Source organism: Sardina pilchardus, chromosome 14 (genome assembly GCF_963854185.1).
Source record: "Sardina pilchardus chromosome 14, fSarPil1.1, whole genome shotgun sequence".
NCBI lineage: Eukaryota > Metazoa > Chordata > Actinopteri > Clupeiformes > Clupeidae > Sardina > Sardina pilchardus.
The window spans coordinates 16,534,026-16,554,204 of record NC_085007.1 but is presented as its reverse complement, the minus strand read 5'-3'; the positions used below and the strand labels follow the sequence as shown (position 1 = coordinate 16,554,204).

Here is a 20,179-nt window from a genome sequence, read left to right as displayed (position 1 = left end):
AAATACTGTTAAGCGGGAGTATTCTAAAAGTATTGCTTACATCGGCTTTCAAGTTGTTACCATAGAGATTTAGAACTATTTGTGCAGCCAAAGAGCCTGACTTAGGGTCCCTCATTAATGAAATCTTGGTGATTTACGGTGAGACCATGACAGACTCATGATGGCACAACACACCAAACCAACACAAACATTAGAGATGGGGCAGTCATTTTAATCACATAGGGCAACAATAGCACTTAGTGGGGCCTGTAACCCCCCCAGTCTCTCTCTGTTTTACTCTCTGTCTCTCTTTCTCTCTCTCTCTTTCAAAGACAGAAAAGACAGACTGATTCTGACTCCTCGTAGCCTCACCGAGTTCATCCCACTGAAGAGGTCTCCCGATCCCACGTGGGCTGTGTGGACGAAGTTCGTGGGTTCGCCGATCATACTCCGGTCGATACGCCTCCGCCTCTTCTACATGGAGAACAGAGAACAGCAAAAGAGAAAGGCTTAGCATAGACTGGGGAGGAGGGCAAAGGTCGTTGCCAGATCCTGAAAAATACCACTGATGCAAGCAGCACATGCCTTGAGAGGTTTTGGCATTAAATATTCAATGTTGTGATTCAACGTACCATGCTGCTTGCTACCTTGCCTCTACCTCTATCAAAACCTCATACGTAACAGCTTAGTTGTATTCTGCAACACTTAAATAAAATATAAAGTATATTTACCAACTAAAATGGCACAGACTTATCATAACCTTGTATAATGTATTATAGCCTACTGTGATGTGAAGGGCACTAATGCATTATTGATTGAGGCACAGGCTAGTCATTGAAGTAGCAATAGATGCAAAAGTAAGCACAGAAAGAAAAACAAATATTCACAGGGCACACAACATCAGTACACAACAGTGCTATTGTTGTTTTTTTTTGGGTGGGAACGTAATGAGACTGGATGAAAGTTCTGCCCCCATTAAGAGATGTGTGTGCACTCAACAATAAGCACCCCTGCTGCCTCTCTAATGTAAGCAAATCCTTTCCACTCGCTGGCCAAAAAATAAATAAACTTGACTTTAGCGATGGGACAAATGAGTTGTGGCCCCTACAATTAGGGGGCTGCCAGGGGGATTTAACGCATGAGCATGACATGAAACTGAATGAGCGCAAGAGGAACCACTTCTTCGTTAGGAATGTGATACCTCTGAGCTGTGTATTTATTTACAAAATAGCACAAACACAACCACTAGAAACTATCAGGATGTAACACTGAGCCAAGAATCGGCATGACATGAAACTGAAAGAGAGCAAGAGGATGCACTTCTTCGTTAGCAATGTGATACCGCTGACCTGTGCTTTTATTTACACTTAACGCAAACACAACCACTTTGAAAAGATTCGGTCAGGGGTTGTGGTGCCTGCTAAAAAATGTCCTCAGTGATGGTATGGGGAGGAGAAGAGGGTTCTGCATGAGCTGAGGCAATTCTGTCAGAGCCAATACAGCCTGTTGCTATGACAACTGTGATGAGATAAGAGGTGCTTCAGCTTGAGACACATTGCTCACATTGGAAAAAGAAAGTACTCAGCCAAAAAAATCCAGACTCTGGAATGTATGGAAAGAAGAGGGAGCTCCAAAAAAAGAAGAAACATTCTCTCTGCATCCCATTAATGCACAGTAGTGGCCCTTTTTAATTCACACAATGACTATTCCAAATCCCCCTGCAAAAAAAAAGAGAGCCATTCTCACAGACCACAATGGCACCACCTCCCCCATACACCCCCTGCCCTCTTTCCCCTATAAAAGAGGATTTACAAAAGTCTGCCAAATCCCTGTTTTAGTCAGGGACGTGAGGACTTCATGTACTGGACGCCTGCTGAGCCCCCCCTGGTTGTGGGGTCCTGGTGTGTATAGCGCACGCCAAAGCCTCACTCTGGACCAGTGCACATCTGTCTCTGTGTGTGCATGTGTGTGGTGCGTGTGTGTGTGTGGGGGGGTGGCGGTGTCGGAGAGGTCAAGGCCGGGGCAAAGCTTTCTGGCCAGTGGGAATCCCTGCGCGCGAGAGCCACAAAGGAGCTGAAGCTGGAGCCGCAGAAGAAGGCATGGAAACTCCGGCCTCCCGCCATCCCATCCCCACGGTGGTTTGGTTAGAAGCTACGGAGGAAGACTGGGTGTCCTGCCAACCCAAACAGCCCCCAGAATATTAGTGGGACACCAAAGGCATCTGAGAGGGATTTAGGGCTTTAGATGAGCATGCCAGCGTAGTGTTGTTGTACTATAGTCTGTAGTGAGTGTGTATGTGTGTGTGTGTGTGTGTGTGTGTGTGTGTGTGTGTGTGTGTGCGTGCATTAGAGAGAGAAAGAGTGTTTGTGATTATTTATAGGGAAAAAGAAAAATGCATGTTTTTACTGCTGATGTGGTATCATTGAGATGAGGACATGGCACACACATTCGCACGCATACAAGGAACACTTTTTGATCCGCCAACAGTTTTTTTCTTCTTCTTCTAAGATACCCATGTTCTTCATTATGATAAACCTCAATTCGCACAAGCATCATGGAAAAATATTGGAAGTTCCTACTGTGAGGGTTCTCATAAAAAAAACATTTACCAGTTCTTCCCACCATAAATGTGAAAACCGACTGAAGATACACCTGAAGAGTCTTTTTAAAAGAAAAAAAAACCCACTAAGATTGAGCCACCTGACAAACTTGACTGAAGAACACAAACACGTAAATGTTTTATGACAACAAACATTTCGTGGACCTTTTCAGATCACCTTACTTAACATTTTGATCCCAGAGTAAAAAAAACTAAAAAAACAAGCATGATTGACCATGGCAGTACATTGTCCAGTGCTCCTCAGTCCCTCAATGCACAGAGCAAGTTCATCTTGTGGGCCCGATGTCAAATATAGCCCATTAACCTTTGCATCTGGTCGACAGGCTTAGAAATGAATTATTTAATAAGGCAGTTGACATTTGCAGGGCCCTCTGAAAAAACAGTTCAAACGGTATATGGATGGGTTCTCCAAAGTGGCAACCCTTGTGCAACTGGATGTCTGGAAAGATACAAAGGCCAGTTTTACATCTAATACCCTGCATTAAGATTTAGCCTGTATTAAGCTGGGCAGCTGACTGACATCTGTGCAAATACATCGCCAGGAATGTCTAGATTTCAGCAGTTGTGCTTTCTTGAGAGATGAAACAATGACCTTGGTGTTGCCAATCCAGTGCCTGTGTGTCCCAGTTGATCTGAAGGAGTCAGAGGGGACATGTTCACTCGCACATGTAATGGAAAGGGCTAGGAGTGTGACACACACACACACACACACACACACACACACACACACACACACACACACACACACACACACACACACACACACACACACACACACACACACACACACACACACACACACACACACACACACAAAATGCAAAGGACTGCGAGTGTTAACTCTGAGAATAAATAGCCTTGGGATTGCCTCCTGTCTATGAGAGAAACCAATTCACCCAGAGGCCCTCTGGGGACTGTGTTTGCACCGTGGGGACTGACTGACACGAACTGCTGTAACGATTTCAAAGCAGGTGGCGTGGAGAGGTCAGGTCGAGGGGCAATAGGACCCAGCAGATCAGCAGCACTGATAGTATATGCCCAAATACTCGCTGACCGCAGATCCCCTTTTATGACCGACTTTTCATCGTAAATTAAAAAATATCAATATTCTAGTGTATAAGAGTTATTCTAGTGGTTTTTTAGCGTAGCGTCATGCGGCCTGCCTGATCTGTCAGGGGGCATCAAAGTAACGAGGCTCCGGTGGCTCATTATTGCAATTTCATTTCGCCGTGCTCCCTCCTGCTCTTGCCCCGCCCCGCCCTGGCCTGGCCTGCGCAGGGCTCGCCCCCTCCCCCCCCCCCCCTGCTTTCATACGCAGGGGCCGGCGAATGCCACAGCACTGCTCAGACAGCGGGAGGTTGTTCCATTCTGGCTCTCTTGGTGGAGAGAGAGGGATGAGCAGTCACTCTCTCTCTCTTTCGCTCTCTCCCTCCCTCTATCTCTCTCTGCATTGCATAGAGGACATGCTGACAAATGTCTAAGATTACATCCAGGGCATTTTGTTGCAAGCCACCTCAGAGAATGTCCAGACTACAATGAAATAGGCATTACCACATGCAAAAAGGACCAGAGAATCCTGACCTATCAAAACAAATGAATAAACACAATCTGGCTCAGAGCGCAGTCATAGCACAAATATGGCAGGAATTTTACTAATAATTCTACTGTAATATGTGGTTGCAAATCATGCCCGGTTCATTATGGTGCAATAAAACTGTAACACAATTCTCCAGCTGGAAGAAGAATGACATCACTTATCCTTGCTTGCTGTCTGTTTTTTTACATGCCTCACTTCCGGGGAAAGTCACTTTTTGACCTTAAGAGTTTAATTCTCAAGAACAAGAACAGGAGAAACATACACCTGTGCAATCCCAATTCAACCACAGACTCGTGTGTCTTTGCATCGCTAGGGGAAAAAAAGATAGACACAAAGAAGACATAACATACAAATATCCAGACGTATCACTATGTTTAAATCACAATACTCAGTGAAGGAACAGCCTCTAACTGACAACCACAGAATAACACATCTCAGGTGCTGTCTGGTTTGGCCTGTCAGACGGCAGTGAATTTTCTTTGTTTTTCCTCGTGAAATAGGGCACTAGGAGGGGGCCCTCAGGTCAAAATTAGCTCAGATGAGAGGCTTTCTCTCTGAATTATGTCAGCAGTGGCATCTGTCTGCCTTTTCCCAGTAAGCACTGCGCTTTTACCTACCCTCCTTTGCTGTCAGTCTTTCACAATGGAGTACTTGAGAACATGCTCGGGCAAATATTGGAAGATGAGTTAATTCAAGCTCCTGGACTTTTAAGACCGATTAGTTGTTCTTCATGCATGCCAGACTTCCCTAAAAACCCTTTGGGGACATAGACGCTGACAGAACCTCCAGTGATAAAAATGTTATTGGCATATTTCATATGTTCTTGTCAACTTCTAGACAGTGAGCACCTAAGGAACTAAGGAACCTAAACCTAACTTGCTCAGACCAGCATATGAATCACAAAGCCTTGAGAACAGCAATGCAAAGGAAGATGGGGAGGGAAAGGCAAAGGCAGACAAGTCATGTGACACCTTTTCCAGAAGGTTACTCGAGCACCTTACAATGGTAATTCACATAAGCGTTTCAGTCATCAACAATCAGGAGTGTGGTGACAGCCCCGGCAATTCGGTCTAAACTGGGACACGCCTGCCCTCACGTTTTCTCCCAAGGGGAATCTCCGACCCAGTTTCCTGGCCGCCCATCTTCTTAAATTACGCAGAGTTCCTAGCAAGGGGTATGCAGCCATAGAGCAAATAGTAGCCTACTGATTTTCCATCAATACCGGTATTTCAAATGCCCTCTTTTTCACATTTCTCTCAGAGTAGTATACGTTGAGTTTTTGAACGATATATGGTCTTTTGGACCCCCACTGTCAACTTCAAGGCAGCACTGCCTGGAAGGCACTAGGGCTAGGCAAGGGTTAGGGTTAAAGTTAGGGTTAGGTGCCTCGAAGTCAACGGCGGCAAAGCTGCCTTGAAGTTGACAGCGGAGGCCCAAAAGACCGTCAGGCTTTTTAAACATTCACTGGGATATTCATCAATATTACTTCTATCAGAGTGTAGAATGTTTAAAGGGACACTTCCCCGATTAGCATTAAGCTTTGTATCTTTAGAAAACCAGTCATGTTTTTGAATGATCGTGCATCATTCCCTCAGTTTGCCTTGAGATGGGAGAAATACAGAGTTCAATGAAACCCATGAATAGGACTTCCTGCTTTCAATGATGTAAAATGATGATTTTTACATCGTTGAAAGCAGGAAGTCCAACATTGAAATCCATCTCAAGGCAAACTGAGGGAATTATGCACGACCATTCAAAAACATGACTGGTTTTCTAAAGATACAAAGCTTAATGCTAATTGGTGAGGTGTCCCTTTAATGACAAATCCCACCACACTCTCTCTTGTCTCTACAATTAGATTATCTAATAGTATGCATGTTATGGACACAGCAAGATGGAGTCAATAGTCCAGACATAATAACAATCTGCACATGGAGACTGGTGAGCACCATATCAACTGAGACACGTTACAACACATAATTGGTTAATCTAGTTAATTCTCACTCAGTGAGACTCCATTGTTTGTGTGAATTGGCTTCAAGACACGGCCAGCCACATGCAAAATGGGCAAAAAAATGGTCACGTCACAATCAAGTCTGTCCATTGTCAAGTCATGTACAATAAATGTTGTCTGAATTCAACAATGTTTTGTCTGATCAAATGATTAGCCTATGGGAAAACAGAGTAAGCCAATGAATCCCAACTCTGAGACCTCGGCTCCCTGAGGGTTTTTGGTGTGGTCCGGCCAACTTTCACAGGATCACTCAGGTCCACCATGACGGGAGCTGACAAACACTCCAGATTCTTCACATGCTTCACCCATATAAGGCTGAGGAAGGCAAAGCTCACCTCTTTCAACCCAGTGGTGCAATGTAAAACATGGGCCTGTCACAGGGGGGAGGTGGGGCGGGGTGGGGGTGGACGGGCCGCAGGAGACACCCTGGCAGATCACCTCGACCTGATCATCTGAACTTGGGGGGGCCACCTCTTGACCTCTTGAAGACAAAATATCCTGCAGCCATCTTTCTCACGAGACGGAATTTAATCAGCGGACCCATTTCAGGCTATTTTCAGACGGGGCTTGTCTGCAGACGTGGCGCGGGGGCCCTGTTGGATTTTCTTTTCTTTTTTTTTTTGCGAGTGTTATCTGTGTGGAGGCGACAGAGACAGGCGGAGACAAATTGGGGCCCAATGTGTTGTGACAGCAACCGTCTCCGGGGAGCAGCCATGATTCAAAACGCTTGTACCAGAGGGTAGCACTCGCGCCACTCCGAGCCAAACAAGGTGCCAAGAATAACAAAAACACTACAAGAGCTCGGCCACAAATACACCCAGCTACACACAGAGATAATAGACAAAAAATTACCCATGCACAAACAGAGACCGCTTAAAAAAAAATCCTTGATTAAAACAGCCCAGTCCCTAATAAAACATAGCCTTTGTGTGGCCCCCTTGTCTAATCGTGGGGAGAGTGTGGGGATGACGTTGGAAGGCGTCTGCAGGCTAAAGCATCAGGATTTCTCAGAACTGACAACTCCAGTCTTGTAGACTCACGGCTCCTCTGTGATTTTCATGGAAGAATTCAACTGAAAATCTCCTGGGATTCAACATCCTCACAAAGGTTTTTCTGATGTAAAGAATCCTCTAAAACACAGCAGCAGCTTGCTCACCACCAACAGTGCCTTTGGTGACATTGGATTCAACATTATTCTATATCAAAGTAGCTGTACGTAGTATTGCTCAAACACTAAACAACAGCTAGCTTGCATGCTAACTCCTGCCTTTTGTGACTATTTAAAGCAATGCTGTCATGAAAGCTTTTTAGCATTTTTACAGGGTGGTCCGATCAGTACAATAGGAAAGCATAAGCCTAGTGCATCCAAGTAGCTTAGGTAGCTAGTTGTGATAGTACATCATCATGACCATACCATGACACCAGAAGTAAAGTTTCAAAAAAGTGCAATAATTGTTGCATACTGTCTCATTCATAATCATAAACAATTAAACCTTATTGTGACAGTAATGCAAGAGTCGCAACATGCAGTACAGTAACGCAAGGTACCAAAGCCAGTGACTTTCAGGCTTTCTGCCTGAAAACATCCCACCCCCCCCCCCCCCCCCCCCCCCTCATGTTACCCCAGCATGGCACTCATACGGGTGCCGAGAGAACACTGACAAGTGATAACACTGGTTGCTTACCGGCTGGGGCTGCTCTGCGATACAGCAGTTGAAGCACAACCAGAATTCACTCATGATGACTAACAGTCCTTAAAGTGTTCCTGTGCAAAACTTGTCCCCGGGAGGGGGATGTTGAGGAATTGACTGGCAACGGCACCGGACACTCTCTCTCGCTCTCTCTCTGTCTCTCTCTGCGTTCCCGTGGGAAGGCCCCTCCGTGGGTCCAGCCGGGAGGGGGGGGGGGGGGAACGCAGGCAGGCAGGCTGGCGTGGCTGGTGCTGGAACCCGCTGATGTGCTGGACGGTTCTCCCGCACAAAGGTGGGGGGGGGGGGAGGAGGAGGAGGAGGAGGAAGGGGGCGGACGGGATGGAGCGAGGGCAGAGATCCAAGTGGGGGCAGCGCTGGCCAGTCGTTTAGTCCAAAGGGCAGTCAGTCGGTCAGACCTGAAATGGAGGAGACAGTCGTGAGGACATGCTTTAGCAGGTTATACTTTAAAAGACTTCACTTCACTTCACAGGTGCACGCCCATACATAGACAATGAATACATAGCCAAGCAGACACACACAGACACATAGATAGCCTACAGAGACGCACATGTTCTGAAAGAGGCTCATTATTGGAAAACCACATCACAGGTCAGGCTTAAAGCAGCTCTTCTTGTAAATGTGAATACCTCATCAAAAAAACCCTGATGGTGACTCACAGCCAGGACATCGTTCTTCTCACTCACACACACACACATTACACACACTCCCACTAGTCATTTCCCCTAATCCTTTAATATAAAACCACTTCAAGAATTACAGTGTTGCCAACAACATTCCAGTACAGCCTATATACTTACACCTGGAGCCAAAACGCTTTTAAACTCTTCTAGGATACATCTAATCCTTGGACTAACATCCTTCCACATTAACAATTATCCTCACGTTTAAATGCTACAGAGAGAATCTCTTAATGGCCCTTGATTGTCATGTCTCTCTCATGGCAAAAGCAGTAATGGAAAGTAAAGCGCGATAGAAGATGGATGAGATCACACAGTTAGACGATGCTCCATGGACCGAAGGGGGAGTACTGTGGGAGCACTTGACTCCTGCGGGCAACTGCTGTTTACTAGCGTTTAACACAACTGGCGCTAATTAGCGAGGGGGTGGCTATAACTCCCATTGTGAGAGGTTATTAATTAGGCAGGCGTTGATGTTTCTCCCCCCCACTGCAATTAAAGATAATTTATAGCTCCCCTCTGAGCAGAGCAACCTGGCTGCCTTTGGGGGATCCTGGCAAAAAAATGCATAGGTCCACATGCTGGTATAATCAAGAGCCAATTTTATTGTCTCTTGTACAGCTATTTCACACATTACATAGTGTCAAAGTTATGTCTGTAGATTTCCAGAATATAACGTGATAAGCCTACATGTGGTACAAGCGTGAGTAAGGGCAGTGCGTCCTTATAGGACAAGTAAACATTTAACTTACTTTATACTGGCCTGGAATACAGCCCATTGTATTTTTACTGAAGTAAAAACAACATTGACTTGAGAGAGGAGAAATGTTTCTGTAGCTGAACTGGTAGTTAAGTAGTAAGCCTTAGTGAGGCACAATTGAAACACTCTTACTGGATGGGATCAAAGAAAAACATCTGGAAAGACTAACTGATCTAAATCAGATTTGAAATCACATTTGAATATCAGAAGTAAATATGCACAACCTTCAGTCCTTTTCTCATCTAAAATGTTTCTACTTGTCCATCAACAAAATGGTTTAGTGACTCATGCTTTGGCCTTTGTGAACTCTATGGTTGAGGATAACAATAACGGAGGGATGCATCCAGACAAGCAGAAAAATGGGATGTTTAAGCCAATTCCGAGTCGAAAAAATCAAAATGTGCTCGTAGTACCAAATGCACAATGGTCTGTTCTCGCCTTTCTCCTGATCAGTACATCTCACATCCTATAAAAAGAAACATACAGCAAGACAGGAAGTAATTTGAGTCGACATATAGTGTTTCTTTACGACCCGCTAAAAATGAATGCTGGGGACTTAAAAGAGGAGACAACACTGACCCCTCCCAGCTGAGCATCTCGCTATAAGCGGGAACACACCCATACCTGGGGGGGAAAAAAACGAGCAGCCTCACGCGGGACGTACCCTGCCCCATCCAAAGACAAAAACAGCCCCAACCCTTCCCCAAGCCTGTGGAAATCTGTGGGAACCATTAGTGGAGGGAGACCAAGCCAAGGGCTGTTAAAAACTCTGAAAAGCACTTTTCTGCCATAAGAAAGCCACTTCATGCGAGGCCTTTCCACTTCACGCAAACGCTGGGAGTGAACCGTGTTTCCCTAATAAGGGTCCATTCATAAATCCCAAGAAGTCCTTAAAAAGGTGCAGGTGCAAGGAGCACCTGCTGCATTAAAAGTGGGTGCTGTATCCAGCTGCTGGACCCATGGTTTGAGAAAAGGGCATGGGATTGTATGCGAGAAGCTACATGATGCTGGTGTGGACACTGAGGCTTTTATGTGAACTGAAGAGACAAGGCATAAATAATCTTCATCTCTGATCATGTGATACTATGGAAAGTAAATGAGAAAAGTCAACCGGAATTGCTTCAGGATCTATGGGGTCAGTCAGATTTAACACAGACCAAAAAATTGCAAAAAGGAGAGAACTTTAAAAGAACACAGCTTGTGGGAATTAAATGAACTGCCAAACCGCCCCAAATCTGTAATGATCAAAAAAAGCAGCAATCTGACCCACAGCCTCTCCTGTCTAGATCCTACCAAATAAAGCAAACATTAAGAGACCAGTGAATGGCGGGGACTCATTTGTGACCATCTACACAAATCATTCATTCATCTCTGTGGGGCACCAGAAGCGCCAGTCTGAGGGGGGACAATGAAGGCAGGCTGCTCTCCACGGAGGAATCTTGGCTGGGAACAGACAGCAATAGGGAGCTGCCTGCCAGGTTCACACACAGACACACACACACACACACACACACACACACACATGCTAGCACACACACAGACACACACACACACACACACACACACACACACACATGGCCCAAACATGGATGGAGATGAGATTGCATTCTGAACAGAGATGCTCCCTGTGCTCTGCTCTCCTCCGCTAAAATTAGAGTGGAGAGCGCAGAGCGTGTTTCCGGCGCTTTTGATTTCTCCATCCGTGGTGCTCTGTGCAAGTCTTTCTGTGCCACTTTTTTCATCTATTTCGAGGGCTGCTGAGCACAAGGCTGCCTCAGTTTTAAACGCTGGCCTTGTCGGACGGCCTTAACAGGAGGCTCTGGGTCTGTTACTGGATGCGACCCCATGCCATCTCCAGCAACAGTTGGTTGTGCTAAAAGCAGAAGCCAACAAAAGCAGCACAGAACCTAAGCAAAACCGGTCTATGACACCATGAGGCCTGATATAGGCCTAGATGCCAGCTCTTCCCTTTCTGTCTGAGCGATACGCCATTGACATTTAGTATTCTTCGTGACCGAGAATAACCCAAAACAACAGATGTCTGAACCATAGCTAAAGAACGCATAGAGAAAGCCCATTACTTTTAGCATTCATCTCGGAGGCACATTGATCTTCACTTCATCAGCACACAAAGGAGCCGCAAGAATGCATTCATTACCCCTTAGGGACCTAAAGGGGCAAAAGAGAGTTCATCCCTCTGTCTTGAATGGCTGACCAATAGCCCACGACTCTATGACCATGGCAGCACAAAACAGCATTTCCATTTCCCCTCTATGGAGAGACCAAGGGAGAAGTCCATTTCCGAGAGTGGCATGCAAGCACGGATGCACTGGGTCCACTCACACAGGGGAGGCCGCATTAGTGGTGAACCATAAAGAGAAGCCGGCCGGTGAAAGGAAGATTTTCCAGACCAGAGAGTCTGAAAACGAATTCTGCCTCACCGAGAGAGAGAGAGAGAGAGAGAGAGAGAGAGAAAGAGAGAGAGAAAGAGAGAGAGAGACCGGCAGCAGACACTTACAAAGCCCCTAACCTCTTAAGGCTAACTCACATTGTAGTACTAGCCTTTGGGAAAATGAGAAAGGGAAAAAAGCAAGGGATAGAGCATCACATCGAGGTAACCCTCCAGGCATTGTTTCTGTGCACTTCCCTGAAGAATCCTTAAGACAACACTGTGTACCACCAGCCACAGAAATGAGTCACCCAGTGCTATCCACATGAAGCGAACTCAAACAGGCATAGCTAGCTACCTCTTGGTTTGCTCTCACTTCAAGTTGAATTAGGAGCCTAAAACCAAATGCGCATTTACAAACACCAGCACATAGCATACACAAACACTCATCATACCCTCAGAGAGGAGAAGAAAGGAGAAGGATGGAGAAAGCAAACATTACCATAACATTATCGAGCCCAACACACATCTTGGCTCTCCTGGTAACACAGCGCGGAGATAGCAGGTTGTCAACGCTCCCGATTTTGCGGCAGTGTGAAAGGGTCCGAGGAGCAAGGGGACCGTGTGTGTGCACTCCTCGCTCCAGGAGGCCTTTGTCCCCCACTCAGTTACGGATCAGCGGGCAAACGGTATTTCACTCAGTCACTCCCCCCTGTCACCGAGCTTGTGCAGGCTCCCAAGGTACCCATCCATCCACCCACCAGTCCGCCTACCCACCCGCCTGTCCCTCTACCCCCCCACCACCTTCTCCACAGCACAGCTCACAGACCCTCCCCCCCTCCCCTCCCCTCCCCTCTGCAGGACCTTTGTGAGGTCACATGGAGGCTTTATGTAAGCAAGCAAACCACTCAAATCTGAGTGCGTCTTACGTAAGTTTTCAAGGCGGAGAGAAACTCTCTTGAAACTCTCTTGATTAGGCTGAACTCTGAGGAGACATCAGCCCAACCCACTCCTCATGAAATAAAATAAAAACAAGTTCTAATCCACAGGATCACATAAGAGTGTTAAGCTTTGATGTCATGGTTCATGTCCAAACTAGTCAAGAGTTGCCCTCTTGTAATATGCCTTGCACTTAAATGGATCACTACTGAAGTGGGATATGGAAGAAGTACCTTACCAAAGTCCTGACCGCACACAACTTGAAAGGCTTTAATGCAATTTCAGCAAAAAGTCTAAGAGCTGAAAGGACAAATCATTTGTTCCACTGAAAAGAGTTGCTTTGCCAAAACCATTTATTAAAGTACTTCAGTGAGACACTACTCGACTTGTTCAACATAGGGCTTCAATACCTCCTCCAGAAGCGCTGTTACCAAGGCAGCAACAGGCCAGCCAATCAGTTATCAAGGACACAACATTTGTGGGATAAATCATCCCACAATGCAACTTATTCTGGGACCTCACCAGCCAAACCCCCCCACACACACACCATGACCCACTCCACATACACACACTGAAAAAAGTCATTGTTACCATACCAATGGTAACCCACTGCATTGTAGCAGCTGCGTTTTGAGACTGAGAGAATCTAACCACAGAGGGAGCACTTGCAAAGTCAGGGAAATCCTCACAATGCAGCCAGTCTGCTATGCCTGGACAGACCAAACGACAGTATCACAAGGTGATAATGAGCCACACACTACAAAGCAGTCAAAATGAGAGAAGTCTGACCTCACTGATGAGCCTACATCTTTATTACAAATATCATGTTACCTTGCTCGTCATTTCTGTACCAAAATGGACCATTTGTGGGCTAACTCAGCTCGAGATAAAATAACTCTTTCGACAAGCCATAAATACTCCCAAAATGCTGAGTATGATCTCCTCATCTAATGCCAGGCTAGATCTTTAGCTAATTACGAGATAATTGATCAGAAAATCTATGTTTTGGAAAAGGTAGGCTGGAGTTAACTGCAGGTGGGTTTCACAACAGAGTATGTACAAAGCTAAGGCTAAACATAAGCATGCTAAATTTATAAGTAAAATGTAACAACAAGAAGCTTAAGAAAACTTCACTGATATTGTGTGGCGTGGTCTGCCTCGGGCCAAGTCCGATAAATGCCCTGATGTGTAATTGCCTTTAAAATGTGACTGACTGGGTGGAACAACAACATTCCTACAGTAAACTCAATTTTGATGAAGCGACTGTTGTTATGAAAATGTGATTTCAATTCCTGAAGGGGTCCCATGCACCACGGCTTGCGCCTGGTCAGTAAACAACATTTCTGCTTCTGGAATGTCAAGTGTCCAGGGTGTGGAAATATGTTTTTTTCTTAAGCAAGGGTGCTGCTTGATTCAGCAAAGCCATTCAACAAACACCTTGTGGTAACTAATGTGTTAACTTTTTACCAAGTTCACAGACAAAGAGAATACATTAGACAGTATACAATGGTGCAACAAACAGTGCATTGAGTTTGGACACAGTTCTCTCAGGACTGATTGCCAACAAACAATTATTGAGCCCGAAGACTAATTCATTTTTAGACCACTCATGTGGGATATTTGCATAAACAAATGCATTGATAAACAACTTCACAATAGATGCTCCAAGAGAGGTTCTCTTTGTATTCTGTGAGATCCATGTTGCCAAGGCAGCACTTTTTGCAGGTCAGATGAACAAATTTGCTATTCAGGGCTTACGTGGACCATATGGTGGTCTTAATCTTCAGTAATCTTTTACAAGATGGCAAAAAGGAACTGTAAGTGACTCTTACGTAACTGCTGAAGCTGTGAAGTTGATTCTGGACTCGGATGTGTTAGGAGGAGTAACAACAGAGAATTAAAACCATCAAAAAGTGTACTGAATGCACCAGATTTCTCGGGGGAAAAAGAAATCCTGCATTGGCTGAAGCAGAGACCTGTAAAAATAATTAAAAAAAACATTTACAGTGTCATGCAACCACCCTAAAGTTCTCTCATCTGCTTTGCACAACCAAGAACGGAAGATGGGAACAGACTCCGAACTCCTCCACATCAACATAAAAGACTGTTTCAGAACTGCCATGTGTCCATAATCCCCTCATTCTATACGCCCATTGACGGACTGGCGCATCTGTGGCGTGGCCAGAAGCTGTCTGAATAGGTCCGATCCCTGCTGCGTGGCGGGGAGCGATGGGGTGGTACAGTACTGATTATTATACAGCTCTGCCCTCCGCTATACCCTACTGAAAAAAAAAGAGTTAGCCTGGCCATCTGCACACAAGGTCTGAATGGACCCCTTTGCACTTCCTTTTGCCTGGGCCTTGCCAAGACCAACTACCCCCTGTTCCTCCTCTCCACACACTTTGTTTTGTGTAAAGAATCCATTTCCCTTCCTTTTTTCTGTATCTATCTCTCTCTCTCGGTCTGACTCTACCCATGCCCCGGGTCCTGAGAGCCTTTCCCCCCCCTCTCGCCCGCTTGCTTTTCTTAATCCACCACTCTTCACTTTTGTGGTGTTTGTGGTTAACCTTGAGTATAGCCGGTCCGTAATGCCTCTCTTTGTTCTGCTTGACCAGCCAATCAATCCTACAGTACTGTATCCACTCGTTAATCCACTGATCACTTACAAGAGGAGACCCAGGAAACGCAGAGAGCTCATCAAAAAACGCAAATGGATTGAACAGTTGTTCATCAAAACAAAACCAGATTTAATTGCGTCCTCATTAGACACACACACACACACACACACACACACACACACAGAAAGCTGTTGACGTAGTATGAGGCCTTCACGTCAAAGCCCCCAGTGAGAATTTGTAGGGGCTTACCCCATACTTTTGGGTAAGCCCTTGCAGATTACAAGCAGGGGGGAAAAAAATGTATCACGTTTTCTCTACAAAACATTCAAACGGACTAATGCACATCTGCTGTCAAATAACGCACATGTTTGACTTTGTTCTGCCGCCGTTCGCAGCGGAACACTGTGTACTGCACGCCACATGTGCCACGCGGCTGCGCGCATACCCCTTTAAGCCATTACGTAAGCCGCCGGCATCATTTATAACACGCATGCAAATCCCAAGCCCCTTGACAAACAAAGGTGATTAACTATGTATGGAGTCAACATGAGTCATATCAAATGACCAAATGAAGTAAGGATGGGGTTGCCACTGATATGGATTACTGACCAGGATTTGGGGGTGGAGCGTGGAGGAGGGGGGTGTCTTCAGGAGAAATATCATATCTGTGTCTGTCACTCTGAGGGATACTTAGAAAGGCCGCTGCCATCAGCTCGTCTGTCAGTTCTGGTGACTCATGTACCGTCCTTCCCCTTAAAAAAGGATGAGGATGCAATTGCCTGTGAAATAAGTGACAGCATCTTGGCGTGTCATGGAGACCTCAGCAGCTCTATCATGGAAGCAAGTGAGATAGAAAATGTTTTACATCTGACTCCCCCCACCCGCCTCTCGAAATGTAATGTGATTTAAGATGACTGTCAGTGAGTCACAGCATCCGATCCGACCCGTGTGTGAGGGAATGAGAAGAGAGAGAGAGAGAGAGAGAGAGAGTGTGTGTGTGTGAAGGTGTAGGTGTATGTGCTTAGCCTAAGCTACACAAACTAATTAAAACTGGCATGAATACCTCATTTTAAATGTTCATATATAAGCTAGTATTGTGAGTCAATCATAAAATGCCATGAAAACTTGCTGCCTCTTAAAATAACTTCTAGGAAGATAAAAAAAAACCCTAACAGTCTTTGTCTGTGGATATACCTGATCTCACTATATGCTATACAGTAGGCCAAACAGCAGGCCCTCGCTGCATCTATTAAGACACCACTTAATTTCCTCTGTGCAGGACCCTGTTGAGAACAGCACTGACACATTTCCTAAAATTCCTTTCCTTCTCGCGCTCTGCTCAGGGCAACCAGAGTGACATCATGCTTTTTTTCCCCCGACCACCCCTGAAAACAAGCCTGTCTTTTATGTGAGCCGAATCACAAGATGGATGAGGCAGTCGCAAAGAGCTCCAAACAGTATCAACTGCATCTGCCCCCCCACCCCCTCCCCCCAACCCAACCTCCCGCCCTGCCTTCCCCATTGTGACCAGATCAACAGATAAACACCCAAACATACCTTAGAACCAGCAGAGACTCTCATTTAAAACACCCTCCAAACACAGCATGTATCTGTCCTGGCTAACAACTGGCGCTCCTCAGCCGGCACCATCAGGGACATTGCAGGGTTAAAGTCAGTACTGCTGACTCTACCCCTTACAGTAGAGACTTCTTCCTCCTTCCTCATAGCCTTTGGTGTGCAATTTCAAACTTGCAAGTCATAGTTTCCCGAAAGAACCTACCCTGTCTCTGTATCAAGGCAAGACCATTTTCACTTCCCTTCCATCTAGAGCTGCTAGACGGAACTTTAACAATGGCCCTGCAGACAATTCAGACTAACAATGTCCTACAACGTCATTTATGGGCTTATAAATGGTTTCATATGTTGTTGACTCACAAAGGGAACATTTTAGGGGGGTCCCCTTTGACTGTGCCATTTCATTTACTCTTATCTTATTTCAAAAGCTCCTAATCTCTGAAAAAGTCCTGGACTTTCTTAATGTTCTCATTTGCTAACATTTCAAATATCTGATATGCTGGCTGGACACAATTGTTGACAACAAATTGTTTAAATACCTCCAATACTACAGGAAAACTGTAACATGTTTGGCTGCTTCAACCACAACGTGTGATGATGACGACTTCACCTTGACATCCGCATGTACCGTATAGAAGAGCATGAGAAAATAACTACATACAGCACCCTCCACATTTATGAGTTGAAGTAAAGTTTAACTGTTATGACTGAGTATGAAAGATGAGCAAAAGTGTGAAAAAAATACCTTTTGGCGATTTCACAATAAAAACATAGAAGGAAAAAAGTTGGTGGATACAAAGCAGGACATTTTGAGAGCATTCCTCTTCTTTACCCAATATCACTGGATCATCAAGATCCCTTGATTGGTTCAGTAAACCTTTGTTGTGTTGACTTTTGATCATTTGGATCATATAATATTGCTTGAAAGTTCACGATCACACAAAGTTGAATATAAAATTTTTATTTTTCTAGGGATGAAAATAATTGCAACATTGTTATCTCCTCAGAATAAATTTGCTTTGGATTTTTAATTGAGATGAGAGACCAAGATAAAACACAAAAAGCATGTTTTTTTTTACTATGGGAGCCAATAAATGTGGAGGACACTGTACTTTCATTTCATTGGAGAATTTCCAGTACATAGCAGTTTCTTATAGTTAAAGCAGTTATTAAAAGTTTATTTCTTGTGCAACTTTTTTTACTGGTCAAAACATGACTCCACATTCCATACATCGATCTACATTTCTTGAATACAAGGATCAATTCATTTACTTGTTCCTGAGAGAACAAGCTTTGTGAGATTATCAGAAAATGAAACTGACAGTGCACACGCCCTACTGAGATACTATCTCTGTGGATCTTTGATAACGTGAAACATCTAATCTATGATAAATGATCTCTCGTTTTTTGCTCATATTCAGGATGATCTCTACGACCTATGGGCTTGTCTCAAACAGAAAACTATAAATGTTTCACACACAGACACACCTCTCCCTCCCTCTCTCTATCCCTATCCCCATCTCTCTCTCTCTCTCTCACGCACACACTCACACACATTGCGCTCTGAGGCCCATCTGCAGTGTGCCCGTACCCTGCTGGCCTGGCCTGACATGAGGGTCTGTCTGTGACACAGGGGGGAAACGGCAGGAATGCCCAGGTCAGCACTCACTGACCTGAGCCAAGGGAGTGGCATCAGCTGGGCTGAAGCACAACACATACCAACAGACACACACACACACGCACACACTCGCTGACACACATGCACACAATCACACATACGCACACACACACAGACAAAAAACATGCACACACACACAAACGCTTATACTTCTAAGGATACACAAATACACACGCGTGCTTACATCTACTCAGTAAGTGTGACAAAGTCTGAGTATGAGAAATCCAATAAATTCTCATAAAGAAAATCAGATAATGGCGAGGAGTTTGGGGGGCTTTCAAGGAGGGGTTTATCTGATGTCTCCAGCACATAAGGAATGCTTTGTTCCTCTTCTGCAGAAGGGCTGTGCACATCCAATGCAGGCTACAGACAAAAAACTCTTTTAATGTTTTATAATGTAGCACCATGGCAGATCAGCCCATGGTCTCTGCCACAGTTTTCAGGTCTATACACACACACACACACACACACACACAACAACAACAAGTGAGGTCAAGTGTGTTTGAACACATACGAAGGGTGTGTGTGTGTGTGTTGATCAAACAAGAACAACAAAGTCTGTCAAACATTCCACCCAGCTTGTTCAACCAGGTGACCTACATACTATGCCCTTGACAAGAAAAGTCACCGTTTAAAAAGAAATGTATCAATACAAACATAATATTGCATTATGTAAAAGGTCCAATTTATTTAAATGGTTATTTTAACATTAATTTAAATGGTCAAGCATTTAGCACTGTACGTTGTAGAAAATACAGTTTCATAGTTATTATTATAGTATTGCCTTATCACAAGAGTGACCCATTGTATTTGTTTAAGATCAAGTTCTGTTCTTTCTCTGTACTGGGCAGATGCAGACCGACAGATTCCATTCACGTTATCTTGTTTTCTAAAGGTGCATCAGACTCATTATTTTTTTTCAGGCTATGACTGAATACATGCCCTCTCAAGGCCATTCCACTTGCTTCCACAACAGAGAACATGCATTTCAGCGGGAGGTGTCCGTCGAGCAACACCACACACTAGAGAGGCCATCAGAGTCGCTGTCGGTGGGTTAAGGAGGTTGGGGACTTTGAGATTTGAGAAAACAAGCTGCCAGAGGCCGACCTCCCTGAATTACTCTTCTTGGCCTTTTCATTAAAAGGCGGCCGGCCATTCTGGCCTTCTGCAGAATCAGCCCATCTGTCTTCCCCGGGTTGATACCTTCATTACACCAAGAATGTGTTGCCTTGGCAACACATAACAGCAGAGGTAATTGGTGTGCCACTTGCTGTTGGGCCGGGTGCCGGGGCAGGGGCCGGGGGGGAGGATGCCGGTCAGAAGAGGCGGCCAGTGTCACGAACGAGCAGCTTTATACCACAGCCTGCCCCATTGATAATGAGGACACCCGGCGCAGAATTTAATGTGCACTGGCGCAAGATCAATGAGGTGTGTGATTCCATTTCCCCGGACTCAGACGCCCTCTATTACTGTGCCGTTCACAATGGCCACATCACCATAAGTGTGCACGTGTGACTGTGAGCAAAATTGCATTTCTGAAATTGCATTTTCTCAAAGTATCCACATGCCTATTGATGTATGGCATTGCATTGCAATTTCATGAACTTAACCAAATATGGAC

General features: G+C 45.1%; 1 protein-coding gene across 1 annotated transcript in view; it reads right to left on the bottom strand.

Moving 5' to 3' along the window:
* cdc42se2 (CDC42 small effector 2) overlaps positions 1-20,179 on the bottom strand; it is a 29,625-nt gene that overhangs the window by 3,545 nt on the left and 5,901 nt on the right. The window contains exons 2-3 of the mRNA XM_062554966.1: positions 7,896-8,317; positions 352-453 (exon numbers count right to left, since the gene is read on the bottom strand). Coding sequence (XP_062410950.1) covers positions 352-453; positions 7,896-7,949 — 156 coding nt within the window. The 5' untranslated portion in view covers positions 7,950-8,317. The remainder of the gene's footprint in view (positions 1-351; positions 454-7,895; positions 8,318-20,179) is intronic.